The 16,386-nt window shown below is 38.0% G+C and overlaps 1 protein-coding gene across 2 annotated transcripts in view; it reads right to left on the bottom strand.

Annotated features, from left to right (window-relative positions):
• The window catches only part of RASA1 (RAS p21 protein activator 1), a 115,312-nt gene that overhangs the window by 68,852 nt on the left and 30,074 nt on the right, over positions 1–16,386 (bottom strand). The window contains exons 2-5 of one of the 2 annotated variants that reach the window (XM_065599151.1): positions 12,099–12,251; positions 7,057–7,196; positions 6,012–6,078; positions 991–1,108 (exon numbers count right to left, since the gene is read on the bottom strand). In XM_065599151.1, coding sequence (XP_065455223.1) covers positions 991–1,108; positions 6,012–6,078; positions 7,057–7,196; positions 12,099–12,251 — 478 coding nt within the window. Of the gene's footprint in view, positions 1–990; positions 1,109–6,011; positions 6,083–7,056; positions 7,197–12,098; positions 12,252–16,386 lie in introns of both variants that reach the window. The other variant, XM_005288152.5, reaches the window with a different exon arrangement.

Genomic DNA, 16,386 nt, shown 5'->3' with positions numbered 1-16,386 from the left:
ATTAATGGCTATTAGCCAGGATGGGTAAGGAATGGTGTCCCTAGCCTCTGTTTGTCAGAGGGCGGAGATGGATGGCAGGAGAGAGATCACCTGTTAGGTTCATTTCTTCTGGGGCACCTGGCATTGGCAACTGTCAGTAGACAGGATACTGGGCTGGATGGACCTTTGGTTTAACCCAGTACGGCCATTCTTATGTTCTTAACCAACCCCTCCCACACCCTGAACCCCTCATTCCTGGCCCCACCCCACAGCCCTGCACCCCAAACCTCTGCCCAACCCTGAGCCCCTCCCACACCCCAAACCCCTCATTCCCAGCTCCGTTGGGAAACGGGCATCAACAATTTTCTTCAGCTGGGTCACCAGAAAAAAGAGTTTGAAAACCACTGGTTTACAGAACTGCCTATGAACCAAGTCACAATGCCATTCATCTGTACAAAATTAGAATAAACTTATTTGCCAAGAACTAGTTTGGCCTTCATTATTTTCAATTTCAGACATGAGGCTTAAGGAGTTACTGTGTATCAGGGGTAGGCAACTTATGGCACAAAGGCAGCATGCAAGCTGATTTTCAGTGGCACTCACACTGCCCGGGTCCTGGCCACCGGTCCGAGGGGCTCTGCATTTTAATTTAATTTTAAATGAAGCTTCTTAAACATTTTAAAAACCTTATTTACTTTACATACAACAACAGTTTAGTTATATATTATAGACATATAGAAAAAGACCTTCTAAAAACGTTAAAATGTATTACTGGCACGCAAAACCTTAAATTAGAGTGAATAAATGAAGACTCAGCACACCACTTCTGAAAGGTTGCCGACCCCTGCTATATGTGTTGATAAATGGGAGATCTGATTATTACATTTTAAAAGAAAACTGAAAATACACCACAGTAGGAAGTTTGGCAGTTATACAAGAGCCACAATATCTAGTGTATTAATACTTAGAGAATCTTAAGTTTTAGAACCGATTTAAGTAGATAACACTTACCACTTCTTCTACCAGGTCTTCTACAATAAGGCCTTGTTCATCTGTCCGTAGATTTGTAACCCACATCCAACCGTCTTCCAATTCATTATGGACAATAAACATGTCTCCTTTAAGGAAACTGAAGAAAGCTACAGTAAGACTATTAAACTAGGACTGCAACCAAGGTGCAATAGTTTTGGCGAGGATAATAAATTGAACATAACTCAACCAAAGTTACATTTTCAAAACTTTAAAAGATGGCGGAAGCATAAAAAACACAGGAGTGTATCACAAATCAGTCTGTTTACACATCATGAAATAAGCACCTGTTAGATACTGACACATTAGATTTATTTGGATTTCTAATACTTGTTAATTTCTGGAGACACTTTTAATGTTCTACTGAATTATGCAACACTAGCACCATATTACAATCAATGTTAAAGAGACAATATCCAGTCAAATCAAATCCCAAATAAAAATAAGAAAAATCAAAGACAGACATACGTGTATATACCAGTATCGTATTTATAAAAGTAGCAATTTTACCTAATTTCACAACATTGTAAACCCTACATATGAAGGGAGAGGTTTCTGAGACCCTGTATATGAAAGCAGGCCTTTTAGTTACTATAAATGCAGGTGCTAAAGCCCTACAAAATGGTGCAGAGGACTGTAATTACCACTGGATCATAGATGGACCTTGTCAGAAATATAATACAGGTTACAGCATGCTTGAAAGCTTGTATTTACTACAGTTAATTCAAGTTATAACTCAAGTACTGTCCTAACTCACCTTCTCTTTCTAATATCCTGGGAACAAAATGGCTACAACACTGCAAACAACACTGGAAGATAATGAATTTTGCCATTTGAAATTGAAACTCCACAACATGAAACAAAAGAAAGCAAAACCTAAGGCAACATCTACTTTCTTAGAAAATGCCAAGAAACAAAACATTATCCCCAAAGGGCTCACTATCTATAACCCTCTGACCACTACATACAATTCCAAGTATGACAACGAGCTCTGCAGGAGGACTTAAAAAAAAAACTGAGGAACGATCTCCTGCATCTCTCATACTCCAGAAGGGACCACCTCAAACACAAAATTATCACATATTCTCACATATTGGAAAGAAAAACAGCAGGAAACCTACCTGGAGATCATGCAAGAAACCACCAAAAAAAAAAAAAAAATCTATCGAAGAAACCTGAAGACAGCCTCCAAAACAAAAACAAAAAGTGGAACCAAGAACAACAACTCCGCTACAATCCACTGAACACCACTTCTGGAAGAAACCACAGCACCAGGACCCACACCATGTGAATTTCTACCCCACTACACCGTGATACCATACTAACATGTACAAAACTAGAAGAATTATTTTGCCAACTCCACTTCAAAAAATTCTTTCACACCACCACCCATAGCTACTGCATTCCCACCAACAGCCATAAGATAAAAGAATTATCTGACTGGACACCCCACCACACACTTGATCATTGCATTGATTGCTTCAGGGGGAAAAAAATAACTATAAAATCCTTAAACATCATATCCACCACCATCTCTCCACTGACAAGAGGATAGCTATACAATTCCTGAAATCCAATCACAAAAAGCTAGTGATCAAACCAGAAGACAAAGGGGGTGCCATCATAGTTCTCAACTGTAATGACTACATTAACAAGGCCTACTGACAACTCTCCAACACCACCTCCTATAAAGAACTCAAAGACCTCACAACACATTTCACCCAGGAATTAAAAGCGGTCATCAAATCCTCTCCAAACAACTACAAGGAAAACTGTACAACTTTATCTTAAACCCATCCCAGAGACCTTCTACATGCTTTCCAAGATACACAAACAAGGGAACCCAGGCAGATCCATCATATCTGGCCACGATACTCTTACTGAAGGAATATCAGGAGTCAGAAACCAGAATCAAATCACTCACTACACAAAGGGCCAGTTTCCTCCAGGATACAATTGACTTCCTCCAGAAACTCAGCAACATTAACCACCTCCCTCAGACTAGCATCCTTGCCACCTCCCTGTACACCAATAACCCTCATAATGACTGCATCACTGCCTGCCTCAAACATCTACAAGACAATGGACATCACACAGCTATCCACCCCAAACACATCACTAAACTCATCCATTTCCTCCTCACCCGTAACAATTTTATATTAAAAATAAACAGTTTGTACAAATCATGGAAACAGCCAGGAGTACAAGGATGGCTCCCCAACATGCCAACCTCTTCATGGGCCACCTCGAAGAAGAATTTCTGGACAAATGTACCATGAAACCAATGATATACCTGAGATATGTTGGGTGATATTTTCATCCTTGGACAAATGACCTACACACCCTCACAGACTTCCGCCACAACTTCAACAACCACCATCCATCCACCAAACTCTCTCTAGAACACTCCCACACCAGCATCAACTTTCTGCCCACCACAGTCAGCTTCAACAATGAAACCATACAGACAACTATATACCAAAAACCCATTGATCACCACACCTACCTTCATGGATCCAGTAATCACCCAAACATACCAAGAAATCGGTTATCTACAACCAGACACACAAATACCACAGAATAGGCTCCAAGGATAAAGTCCAGGATACACACCTTAACACATTTAAAACTTCCTTCACCAAATAGGACACACCATCAGGGAAGTGAATCGCATCTCACATACCTGCTTCAATATGGGGGGGAGGGGGGAGGAACTCAGATCACATATTCCTACTTGTCACCTACTACCCCACAGGGAGTATCACCAAACAATTACAACCTGTACTCAATGGGGACTACACCCTGAAAGAAATCTTACCTGAACCCCCTCTTCTGGCCTTCAAACAACCCCCCACAACCTTGCCAAGTTCATCATCAGAGGCAAGCTCCCCACAGACCAGGACCCACTAACCCAAAGCAGCACCAGACACTGTGAGAACAGAAGATGCAAAACTTGCAGGCATATCTTCATTGCTAGGATGATCAATACCCCTCACAACACACCTTTTAAGATCCAGGGATCCTACACATGCCTAGCACAACATGTGATGCACCTCATCCAGTGCACCAAACAACCCAGTAAAAATTATCTGGCTGAAACAAGACAGTCACTATTCTCTCTAATGAACTCACACAGAAAAATTATAGAAGACAAACACATCATATCACCCACGGGCAAACCCTTTTCATAAAACAATCACTTACTATCTGAACTCTAAGCCCTCATCCTCAAAGGAAACCTGCAAAACACCTTCTAAAAGACAAACCTGTGAGCTTAAATTTAGAACTTTCCTAGGCTCTAAAAATCAAGGTCTTAAAAAAAGACACTGAATTTACAGCTTACTCCAACAATCTGTAACGCAGTGACACCCCCTTTTATGTCATATGCAGAGGTGTTAATAAGCCACTTCACTTTGAATGGCCTCTTACAATATATTAACTATTTATAAACAATCTGCTTTAACATGGCTTGGTGGTCGCAGCAGAGCGCTGGGAGAGAGCTCTCCCAGCACTCTAAAAAACCCCACCTCCACGAGGGGCATAGCTACCAGCGCTGGTGCACTATCTACACTGACACTTTGCAGCGCTGAAACTTGCTGTGCTCAGGGGGGTGTTTTTTCAGAGAAAGTTGCAGCGCTGTAAAGTGCAAGTATAGACAAGCCCTCAGTAAGTGAGTCTCAACTCTACAGTGAAGACATAGCCAAGTCAATGTCGCCTATGCTGAGTCCTGGAGCACAGGCTCTTGCCTCTGGAGTTTCTCCTCAGCATGCCTTTCAAAAGGAAGAGTCTTAACATTTCTGTAGCTCTTATCACCCAAGTGCTTCCCATGTAAATTGGATATGCATGGCAAGGTCACTAGTGGATTTAATGGAATTTTCTATTCTTCCTCCTTACCTGGTGGAGGAAGTTCTACTTCCTATATACAATTATAGGTTTCCTCCTCTGCCTATCAATCTGGTTGTGATAAAAAAGCTCTCTCAAAGACAGCTCTCATAACGTGCTCTACGGTGGTCAGACTGGATTAGTATGATCTGCACTGGAAACTCATTCCACTGATGAACCCACTCAAATAAGGATATTTTAACTCCAGCTCTCATACACTTTATTCTGATATTCATGAAACCTTTCTCCAGATATCAAAAGCAGATAGCAACAGCCAGAGTCTCAATGCAGTTAGCATGGTAAGTCGCACTCCCAGAAGACAACCCAAGAGTGTCCCTACCAGTGATTACCACCAAACATCAGGGTCCATCTAGTGGCTACTTCAGCCTTATAATGTCCTGTTCAAAATTAGGCTATGTCTACCCTAGAGACCTTACAGCAGCACAGCTGTACTGATGCAGCTGTGCCACTGTAAGGTTTTCTGTGTAGCCGTTCTATGTCGACGGGAGAGAGCTCTCCAATCAGCATAATTAAACCATCCCCAATGAGCAGTGATAGCTATGTCAGCGGGAGAGCAACTCCCACAAACATAGCGCTGTCCACACAGGCGCTTCTGTCTACCTGTCAATGTAACTTCTGTCTGCCAGGGGAGTGTTTTTTCACACCCCTGACCGACAACAGTGCTAGTGTAGACATAGTTGAAATCAATGACGAATAAAGCTATCACCACCACCCTCCTCCTGCCAAACAGATTAATTGTTCTTGCTCAATTTTATATTTAAAAAAAAAAAGTGCACACACTTGGTCTTTGGATGAAGACCAAGCCTAGAGAAATTAAACATACAAGTGGAACGTTTCAGAAAGTTACAATGAGACTGACGAGACATAAAACAAACTAATAGCTCCCTTTATAATTAACATGTTTATTTGGTAAACATTAATACATATGCACTCAAAACAGAATGCTGCTACTTCTACAACTGATAAATAAGCCCTTAAGAAATCTGATTTTAACATCTAGGAGTAGGAAGACAGATGTAAACAAAAATGATTTGTACTCATTAGTACTGAAAAATGCTCCAGAATATCTTCACTGCTTCTGATCCTTTAATAAGACATACCTTATTTCATCTGTGTCTGGCACTTTAGTGTATGGCAGAATGGCTCGAACTCTCCTTCTGTCTTCCACTGGCTACAATTTAGGAGGGGAAAAATGTTTAATTCTTGCTCTCCCCTAAGCAGAATTTCCCCCCCAACATTATGCTAGTTTGAGGTGCAAAACTCGCAATACTCAGCAAATACCCCTAACATTTAAATTGTAATAGCTCAAGACTGATCAGGGTTAGTCATGGGTGATGTATACCATTAGCTCAGGAGATTTCCAATTTGATTCTAGCCCTGGAATGTCCCAAAATACTGTATGTTAGAATTGTGACATTTTAATTAGTACAAATTGCCATTTATGTTTTTTATTATATAAAATTTACCAATAAGGGCAAACCCGAGAAAATAAATAAGTTTGGATTATATCCTCTCCATATAGCAGGGTGGGCTCTCCACCTAAGTTGTGCCTTTTAGAGAGGTTTTTATTCAGGCCAAGATTTTTAAAAGTGACTAGTGATTTTGAGTGCCCTACTTCTGAGACACTGCAAAGGTGCTCAATTTTCAGAGAGCTCAATTTTCAGAGAGCTCAATTCTTTAGCTGTAGACTGGATACTCTAAAATGTTGCCATTCTATTTTATCCAATATTTCATATTAATATATAGTTACATTCTAATGGTGCCTCTTTCTACCTCTTTAATCGTCTTACCTCCATAAACTGTATGTTTTCTAATAATTTCTTCTTGGTCTATCTTGGGTTTCATACCATACTCATCACTATAGTGTTTAGATATCTCCATAATACATGAATATCTAAAGGTTTTGTTGTATTTTTTTAATTACAATATAAGATATGTAATATTTGGCATTTTCACCAGCAAAAATGCATCTATATAATGTATAAATCCTTATATATTTTGCTGTGAAGGGGAAAAGTGATTATAAACTAGAAGAAACTTGCTACATTTTTCCGTTCACACTCTAAAATGATAAATATCAGACCAAACAGTGTTTTATTAAAAAGAAAATAAAGAAAAAACATGTTACTGTGAGGAAGTTATTACTTGCCTCAGGAGGTGCTACAGGGAAAAGCAATTTTTCCCCCTTAAGCAAACAAGACACGTGACTGTAATAACCTATTAGGTCTGAAAGCGAAGAAAATCGTCGTCCACCAATGTAATAATCTCCACACATGGCAATAATCCTGTTAGGAAAGAAACACTAAAGTTAATTTAAAAAAATATATATTTCTCTCTATAAAAGTGCATGGATAACTTATAGAAAGGTTGGGAACCTAAAGTATTGATTTTTCAGCGTATTTGCTTTTGAAAGCAAACTATTTTCAAAGCATAAACCTAACAAAATGCATTCTTTCACAGCTAAATATATATATGCCTTGACAAAGTAACTTCTAAGCAAGAGTGACAGAGCAGGGGCATAATAGTTTACAAACACTTGAAGCTTGAAAAAAAAAAGATGACTTGTTTAGGGTCAAAACAAGGAGGTAATAAGCTAGGAGTAAAGGGATGAAACAGGAAAATGTAAGATGAACGTCAAGAGGAGTTTTCTGACTATGAAAAATGTTAAGTTACTAAGCAAAGCAGAAAGCTCCATTACTCTGAACATTTAAAACTAAGAGAGACAAAATACTGTCCTAGAATGTGTGTTTTAAAGAGCAAGTCTAAATCATAGAACTGGATCAGATGATCTAATAGGTGCTTTTCCTATAAAATGAAAACTTAGAATTGCAACTAGGTTTCCAACAAAGTCTAATTTTGACAAACGTATCAAAATATTTCATTAACATGAAAGATCTTTAACTGTTGACCTGATCATACACCTGCAGAGCACTGAATACCTCATTTTTAATGATTTAGGCCTGGTCTACACTTGAAAGTTTTTGTGCTAAAAGTCAGCTTTTTGCACTGACGTCTACACTGACAAGCCACTTTTTGCACCAAAACTCCTCAGTTGCAACGCTGTAATAGAACCACCCCAATGAGAGTCATAAGGCTTTTTGCAGTGAGGCTTTAATGCTGTAGTGCCAGTGTAAACGCCTTGATTGCTTTTATCGCTGTAATTGACCTCCAGAGGTGTCCCACAATGCCTCAAGTGACGGCTCTGCTTATTGTTTTGAACTCAGCAGACCTGCAGGCATGCACCCTTCCCCTTTCAAAGCTCTGTTCTGACTGCCAGGGCGTGCTGCTCTGCTCTGGGACACAAAGCAAATAATTAATGCGGAATGTTCTGTCTCCCACAATATGAACAGACGCAGGCAGGCGGGGTGGATGTGTGTGTGTGACAGCAAGAGAGATTCTGTGCTGTGCAGAGCCAGGGAGGTTAGGGTCTCCCTGTCTCAGGACTGGTTGCTTCCTACAGCTGTCTGAATTTATGAAATAGCATGCCAACACACTTACTCTCCCCCAACACGCGCTGTCTCCTCCCACACGCTCCCTGTCTCACACTCTGCCCCCACACACTTTAACTGAAAAGCAGCTGACAATGGGATTGAGAAACCTGCATCATGTGATGCTGTACCTGCCCAAGAAGGCACTGCATACCCTTCCCAAAGCACTCTGCAGCCAGCTGCATAGAGCTACCACAGTGCTCTGCTCTCTTTGTCATTGCAAGAGCTGCTAGTGTGGATGTGTTCCAAGGACACAAGGAGCTACAACGGACACACAACAGCGCTTTTAATTAAAGCACTTTAATAAAAGTGGTATAACTTTTAGCACAAAAACTTGCAAGTGTAGACATACCCTCAAATTGTTAGATTTACTGTGAATGTCAAGTATGCTTTAAAACTGTCAAAATATGAACAATTTTTCCCTCTTGCTTGACTTTTGATTTATTTGGAAACATGCTAACAGATGTGATGAAAAAAATAAATGTACAGAAATGAATGGAAATGTTTTAAGTTGAGAAAAATAAACCAGTAAAAATATAGGAGACAGTAAAATTCTGATACGATTGTTTATTTTGATATTTAAAACAATAAGCACAATTAATGAACTCTTATTACCTAAAAGTTAATTAAATTAAAAATGTGCTATGCCAAAGTTTTAACTTAATCCTCTAAATAACATGAGATACTTAGAGTGGAGGCAAAATCCTTCTTTTCCTGTGCTGTGTTTATCTACTTAAATTTGTGTAATATTTTAAGTACCATGCACACTTAGATTGCTATACCAGGGAAAGTTAAGAGTGACAAGCTTAACTCTGAATTCCCTGTATCTGTGGTTTTAAATAAAACAATGATATTTTAAAACATTTTCCCTATACTTAATTTAATGGTCAATTGCACACAGAAAGATTTAATAAAAGCCAAGCAAGCGCAATATCAATACAATCAGACATCCCAAACAATTGACTATGATTGCATAATTGCTGGTGTCAATTACAGTTGAAGTTTCCAGCTATACAAAAGTCAAATATCAGTACTGAGAAACAGATTGATTATTCTTAGTCAGTACCATTTGTATGATAATGTGGTTGTAAAAATCCGATTGATCAAATCTTTTTTCGTTTGTTTGTTTTAAGTTATCAACATGACTGAATAACTCCTCTAGTTACAACACCCTAACAAGAAAGGGTAAGTTACTATAATATCTAGTGTGTAATTGGAAAGTAATAGGATCCAAAGTTTTTTATAAAAAAGTAACTGACTTTTTGGGGCTACCTGCTCCTATTTTAAAAGTTTATTGTAACTATAGGAGTATTCAAAGTTGACACCAATTGGGGACACACAAATAAATGGGGAGAAAGTTTATTGCAACTCACTGAAGAATGTCTGTGGCACAGGGATAAAAGAAAGGTCTAGAATATTTCTTCTAATCTTACTTTATAAAACACTTATAATACAAGAATATTATTACCCAATCAAATTGTGCAACCCGGCTGCTAAGTCAATGCAGAAAAAACATGAGTAATTAAATTTAACAAAAAAAGGGGCCAATACGAAGCAATATTGACAAGCTAGGAAGTAGAGTAATTTAACATCTGAAAAGTCAATTTAAATTTTTTTACTTTCTACTTTCAAGTTGAAACGGAAATTAAAAGAATGGAAATATCTTAAAGATTTATTTACAAAATTAGATAGTGGAATCTGAGAAGATAATATTTCAACACTTGAAGACTAAGAACTACTTGCCATGCTCATTCTTTTTTTCAAAGCTAATGATCATTCCAGAAATCAAGTGAATAATTTGGGGAAATTTGTTTCTATTTTTAGGTTAAACCTCCTCTCCCTCACAATCCCACACTGATTCTTGACTCTGCTGCTTTTCTGTTTCTTAACTTCTACCATTTTCTTTGCCTATGGTCTTGCACTTCAGATACGGGTTTATTGGGAAATTTTCCTGCTTAAGGATTTTTTATATTAGTCTATATACATGCCTATTAAACTGTTCCTCGAACAACAGATCAAAACAAGTCTTCTGACAACATCGATGTCTATCAGACTTTGGCTTTTGATAGAGTTGACCTTTTAACAAACATAACATTTTAAATTCCAAGTAAAGAAGGATCATCCAGTCTCTGCAAGGCTGCAACAGCCAAAGATTGAATTTTGTAATGATGGTGGGCCTCAATCCATCACTACACTGGCTTGAATGAATTACCAGGAATTACCAGAACAGAGGACTGTAGAATTATGATCCCAGTCTTACACACCAGGAAGAGAAAGTTCTCCAAATCCCCCAAATACACTCATGAGGCTGACAGATTTCTACGGTTTAGCATTGCCAATAGTGTCTTGACTAATAGACCTTGCTTCGGTTCTCCTGGTCAACGACAGGACCAAAAGTTTGTTACATTTAATTAGTTAAATACCAGATCTTCATAGAACAGCGGGCTTTGCCTCAGGAAATCCTCTACCGCAAAGAGCTTGTTCACACTGGCAACAGACAAATTCATTAATTCTGGGAACCACAGCTTCCTCGCCTACTCAGAGGCTATAAGGATGAAGGATCCTCAACACACAGAAATCTTCTGGAGAACTCTTCTCACCATGGCCCAGGGAGTGGATTAGGGGAGTGATGAACGGGAAAGATGTACTATAGATTAAAGATCCCATGGATTGCTTGTTCATCTGTTCTGCCTAACTTAGATTCCATGAACCTGAAGAACATCTGAAACCTGTCTTTCCTGAAGGCCATTAGCTCCACCTGTGGTCTGCTTCAGGCTTGACAGACTAGAATACTCTCAATCAGTTACTACTTTCTAGAGTTCAGCTGTGTCCTGTTCAAACAGTCTGCTGGTGAACTGCTTTCCCATTAGCTGTTAGCCTGAAGAGATTCAGCTTCCAAGATACCCGCAGTTCTATTTTGCGGAGCCTGAACAATGTTATTCCATTGGCACACTATACGTTGGCCAGCATTCAAGTTTACACACAGCAAGTCTCATTCATACTAACAAGAATACATTCCTTAAAACTGTAATCCTAGCCATAACTTGGGACAGTGGCAAAGAAATGTTTTCACTCCTCAGCTCATAGAGAGCCTAATATCTAGTGCAATCCATTCCAACATGCATCAAATGCTGTTTCCATCAAACCCAGAAACCATTAGACACAACAGATTCCTTACTTTTTTCCCTCTCCATTTTTCTCTTAAAACAAAAGATAAAATTAATTTGTGTTGGTACACTAAGAATATTGAATAATATGTAATAACTGCAATGACTGTCAGGGAACACATTCAGAACAATTCATTTTCAATGACTCATTAACAAATAAGAGACCTCCCTAATGCTGCCGATAAGCCTAATCGCTACAATTCAAGATGTAAATTGTTTAATAGTAAGTTTTTCCATTTTGCAGCTCCATTTATTTCCTGATGCTTCTGTGTTCTGCTCTGGGTGCTGAAAAAGTTGATCAATGTAAAAAGTATTTTCAAGTAGTATACTTATTTTAAAACAATTAATGGAATGCAAGCAAATGAACACCAAAATATACTCATGACAGGTACATATATTCTGAACCACCTTAAGTGCTAGTTAAGATTGATTGTAATGCAAACATTTAAGTCTGTTTGTATATGCTATAAGGACTTCTGCATCTATATATACAGTAGCTATCACATTTTCAAATATGACAATAGGTACTCACCTAAAATGATTGACAACATTTGTTTTGCTAAGAAATGAAAGCACAAATGATCCTGGCCTCCGATCACTCTCTCGAATAAGGTAACTACCAGGTTTTCCGGCTTGCCGAAGACGTTCTTCTGCAATTGTTCTGTCAAGTTTTCCATGATACCACCTGAAAAAGAGTGTGAAATAAACAGGTGACTATAAAATAAAACTATCAATTCCAAAGTGTGGTCACAAGAAGAACATCTGGGGTATTGCAAGAGCTTTACTATAACACATTAAACATAAAACAACTGAACTCTGACATATCCAACTCTGATGGAAGTTTTCTGTTAAAATCATTGTTTATGAAGGCCCTTAGTTCTATCACTACAGAAATTTAACATTCATTATTAGCTTAGCTCTTTTTAAAATGGTGATTTAATGCATCAATTTGCGTTTAACTGGATTGTTGGATTCCAGAACTCTCTTTTCAGCATGGTTTAATTCATTGATTTGCCCAAATCCATGCAATCTCAGATCTCATTGAAAGTTCCCTCTTAAAAACTCTCTAATTTAGTTCAAAATTAGAAAGAGGCATAAGATGCAAAGCAGGAGGGAGAAAGGGAAAGAAGATATCCAGAATCTGACATTTTGATTCAGATCCCTCTGTTCTGTAATGCTTGAAATCCAAGGAAGGATTCTGTTCTCAGCCAGAGATTTTGTGTAACAGTGAGGACACCTCTCCCTTAAGGCTGTGATTTTGGTGTTTTGCCACTAAGAGGAGCAGTACAGAATGTAATCCTCAGTATATCCTATTTCTGAAAATGTGAATCAACGAACTTTTTCCTTCCTTCCAGATAAAGGTTATCTGCAAAGGAAATAAAGGGATTGTGCCCCTTTTGGACTTTGTTATGTTAAAAAAAAATCAGACCTTTTAACAAACAAACAAAAAAAAATCTGACATATTAACATTAATCAGAATTGTAGGTGTCTCAGAAGACCCCCTGCCCCAGCCCTGATTCCCCTCCCACCCTCTGAACCCCTCGGTTCCAGCCCAGCACCCTCCTACATCGCAAACCCCTCATCCCTGGCCCCACCCCAGAGCCTGCACCCCCAGCCAGAGCACTCACCCCCCCACCCACACCCATACCCCCTGCTCCAGCCCTGATTCCCCTCCTGCACCTCAAACCCTTCATCCCCACCCCCAACCCACAGCCCTCACCCACACCCAACCCCAATTTTGTGAGCATTCATGTCCCGCCATACAATTTTCATACCCAGATGTGGCCCTCGGGCCAAAAAGTTTGCCCACCCCTGATATAAAGTGACTGAAGTGAACAAAGGGGTTGTTTTGGAAAGAAGGAAACACACTAAGTGAGAAGATTGGATAAGCAGTGAGGGGCAGAGCTGTACATTACAATGGAAGTTTTAAATTTTAAAAGAGGTTTCCCCTAACAATCCTTTATAAAAGAGACTTGCCGACTTATTGAAAAAATGAAATCCTTTAACAACAACGTTGTTTCTATATCATTTCTGTTTGGGAAAATGTTCAGAAACTGCACTAAAGGACTCAGTTAGAAATCATGGGCTCTACTGACAATTGTGAATGAAAGACTTACGTAGGGTAAGCTATTTCACACCTGTATCTCGGTTTATTAGTCTGTAGAATGCATATGATTGCTATTGATATAGATATTTGTAAAACACTGATATCTTTAAATGAAATGTGCTGTACAAGTGCAAAGTTTTATTTCTCTTTCCTCATTAGTTAAATTTGGCAGAGAGCAGAATCATTTAGAGTTTATCTACTCCAGTTTATTCCCCACTTGAAATAATATTCCTGACATAATTAACTCTTCTAATAAATGGTTCTACTAATAAAGAAGAAGAAAACAAAATAATAGCAACTTCTCCATAAGAGATCAGGTTTTTTAGAATTATAAATATATAATATCAATCTTCTATTTTACATTTCTATAAAACATACTCAAGTATCTCAAGTTTTGAACAAAATGGAAAGATTTTGTCCTCCATAGTAGGCATACCACTACTTTTGGTATATTCTAGATTATTTCCTCTGACTCTGAACAGGATATACTTATTTTCTCCCACATAACTATATTTTATTACATTTATTACCAGATGAGTGTAAGTGACTTAAATAAATACTTTATCACAATTTACCTCAGAACAAAAAATATGGTGCATTTAATTTCATTTCTTATGCCAGCAGTTAAATTCAATCAAAGCTACAAGAACATATTTTTTCTGTATTTGAGTTACTATCAGCTAACACATAAGCTTGTATTTTTCAGGTTAGTATGTATTCTTTCATTAAATTGTTGTTCCTATGAAAATATGCTCTGACATCTGTTTTATTTAACTAAAAACTGATAGCATAACAGAGTCCATGGCAATAGTATATCATCAGTATTCAGTAGTGATGGCAGAAAACAGTTCAAGTGAATATCCTCAGGAAACCGCTGCAGATAGCACACATCTTTAGAAAACAGGATACACACTGAAGATATCATTACAGTAAGCAAAATGCTTTTCAGGAAATAGCTGCATTCTTTTTCCAGAGAAAGTACAATTTTAACACTAGATAGCACTGCCCCATTCAGAGAGGACATGCAGAAGAATTATATTCAAAGTTTTTCATAAATCAGTCTAAAATTTTAAATATCAACCTCCTCTTGTCTTTCAATGTGTGTCTTAAGTGAAGAAATATACTAGTACAGGGTGCATTGTATTGTCTCTCCAAACCAGTAAGTATTATAAAACAGTAAGAGATAATTGAGTTACAGGTGTTACATATGTTCAGAATCTTTTATAAGCACATCAAATGAACAGTTATGGGAATGCTTGATGTACCTTTAACAAAGACAATAGCAATTTTCATTATTATAGACTTTCTTTTTTCATTCAAAAAGGTACTCGCAAGAATCAGCTCAGTCCTTTCTTGTCTATTCAAAATGATGACCAGTCTAAAACCATGTCACTGTAAAAGTAAAAGAGGAAAACTCACCTCAAAAGGCAAAAAATACATTTATTTGGATTTTTACAAAGGCAGGCCAAACCTGCTGCGTCAGCGGGTAAATAAACTGGCCTAGCCCGCCAGGGTGCTTACCCTGGCGAGCCGCGTGCCGAACGTTGCCGACCCCTGTTATACAGTATGGGTTTAATACATTCATAAAAAGAAACAACTGGTCCCCCGACTGCATCACCTGCAGTTTCTGAATAAATTTAAGACGTAGCCCTACATAGAGTGCATTGCAGAAATCTAATCTTACTGAGACAAACAGATGGATAACCATTGCAAGATTCGCTTCTAAAAGAAACAGCTCCGTAGGTGAAAAAAGGCTTATCTGATTGCAGCTTTAACCCAATTTCTGTGCTTATACAAAAACAGGTCATTTCAATCCTACTCTGTTTTATATCAATTTCCACTGACTTTCGTAGTGGCAGAGGAGATGCTGCTGCTCCTATGATTAATTTATTTCATGTAGTATTATAGGTGTTAGTCTACTTATGATACTACAGTTGGATGTGCAATTCTCCACTCCTTCCATGTCATGTTTAATTCAAGGGAACATACTAACATAGAAGTTGCCATACTGAATCACAACAATGGTCTATCTCGCCAGTATCCTGTCTCTGACAGTGGCCATTATCAGATGCTTCGCAGACAGGTGCAAGAAACCCTGCAACAGAAAGTTATGGAGTAACATGCCTAAAGGGATAACATTTCTTACTAACTCCCGTTATTTAGACAATTCCTTAAACTCTTATGCCTGAAGATTTACACAACTTGTTTTTAAAAAGTACTTATTATTGTAACTTACTATCCATATTATATCAATCCATTTTTTTATTCTGACAACCTTTCAGTCTCACATTCATCAGAGTTCCCCAGGCTAATTATGTGTTGTGTGAGAAACCATTTCCATTTATCAGTTTTAAATTTGCTCCCTATTAATTTGACTTCATTTAATCTCCCTCACAACAACACAAAAGCTGTTTTCTGAGGTTATTTGATACATTCTGTTTATGTCTTGCTTTTCAGCTTCCATTGTTTAGAGACATGCATCCCATCTGAAAATTATTATTGTCTCCTCAGGTAGTCTCCATGCCAAATCTAAGGAATGTAATTTCTTTATTTCTGACTTAAACAACTTACTAGCTCTCTCTTTTTTAAATTTAGATTTAAAACATTTTAATACATTATTTTCAGTCAACATCTTAAACTATTTTGCTATTTATGATCTATTATTAGCTTGGACAATTAAAATTAAGTTATTTTCATGATCTATCACAATATA

Source organism: Chrysemys picta, chromosome 6, assembly GCF_011386835.1.
Source record: "Chrysemys picta bellii isolate R12L10 chromosome 6, ASM1138683v2, whole genome shotgun sequence".
Taxonomy (NCBI): domain Eukaryota; kingdom Metazoa; phylum Chordata; order Testudines; family Emydidae; genus Chrysemys; species Chrysemys picta.
The sequence above is the reverse complement of the archived record's forward strand: the minus strand, read 5'-3'. Positions and strand labels throughout refer to the sequence as shown.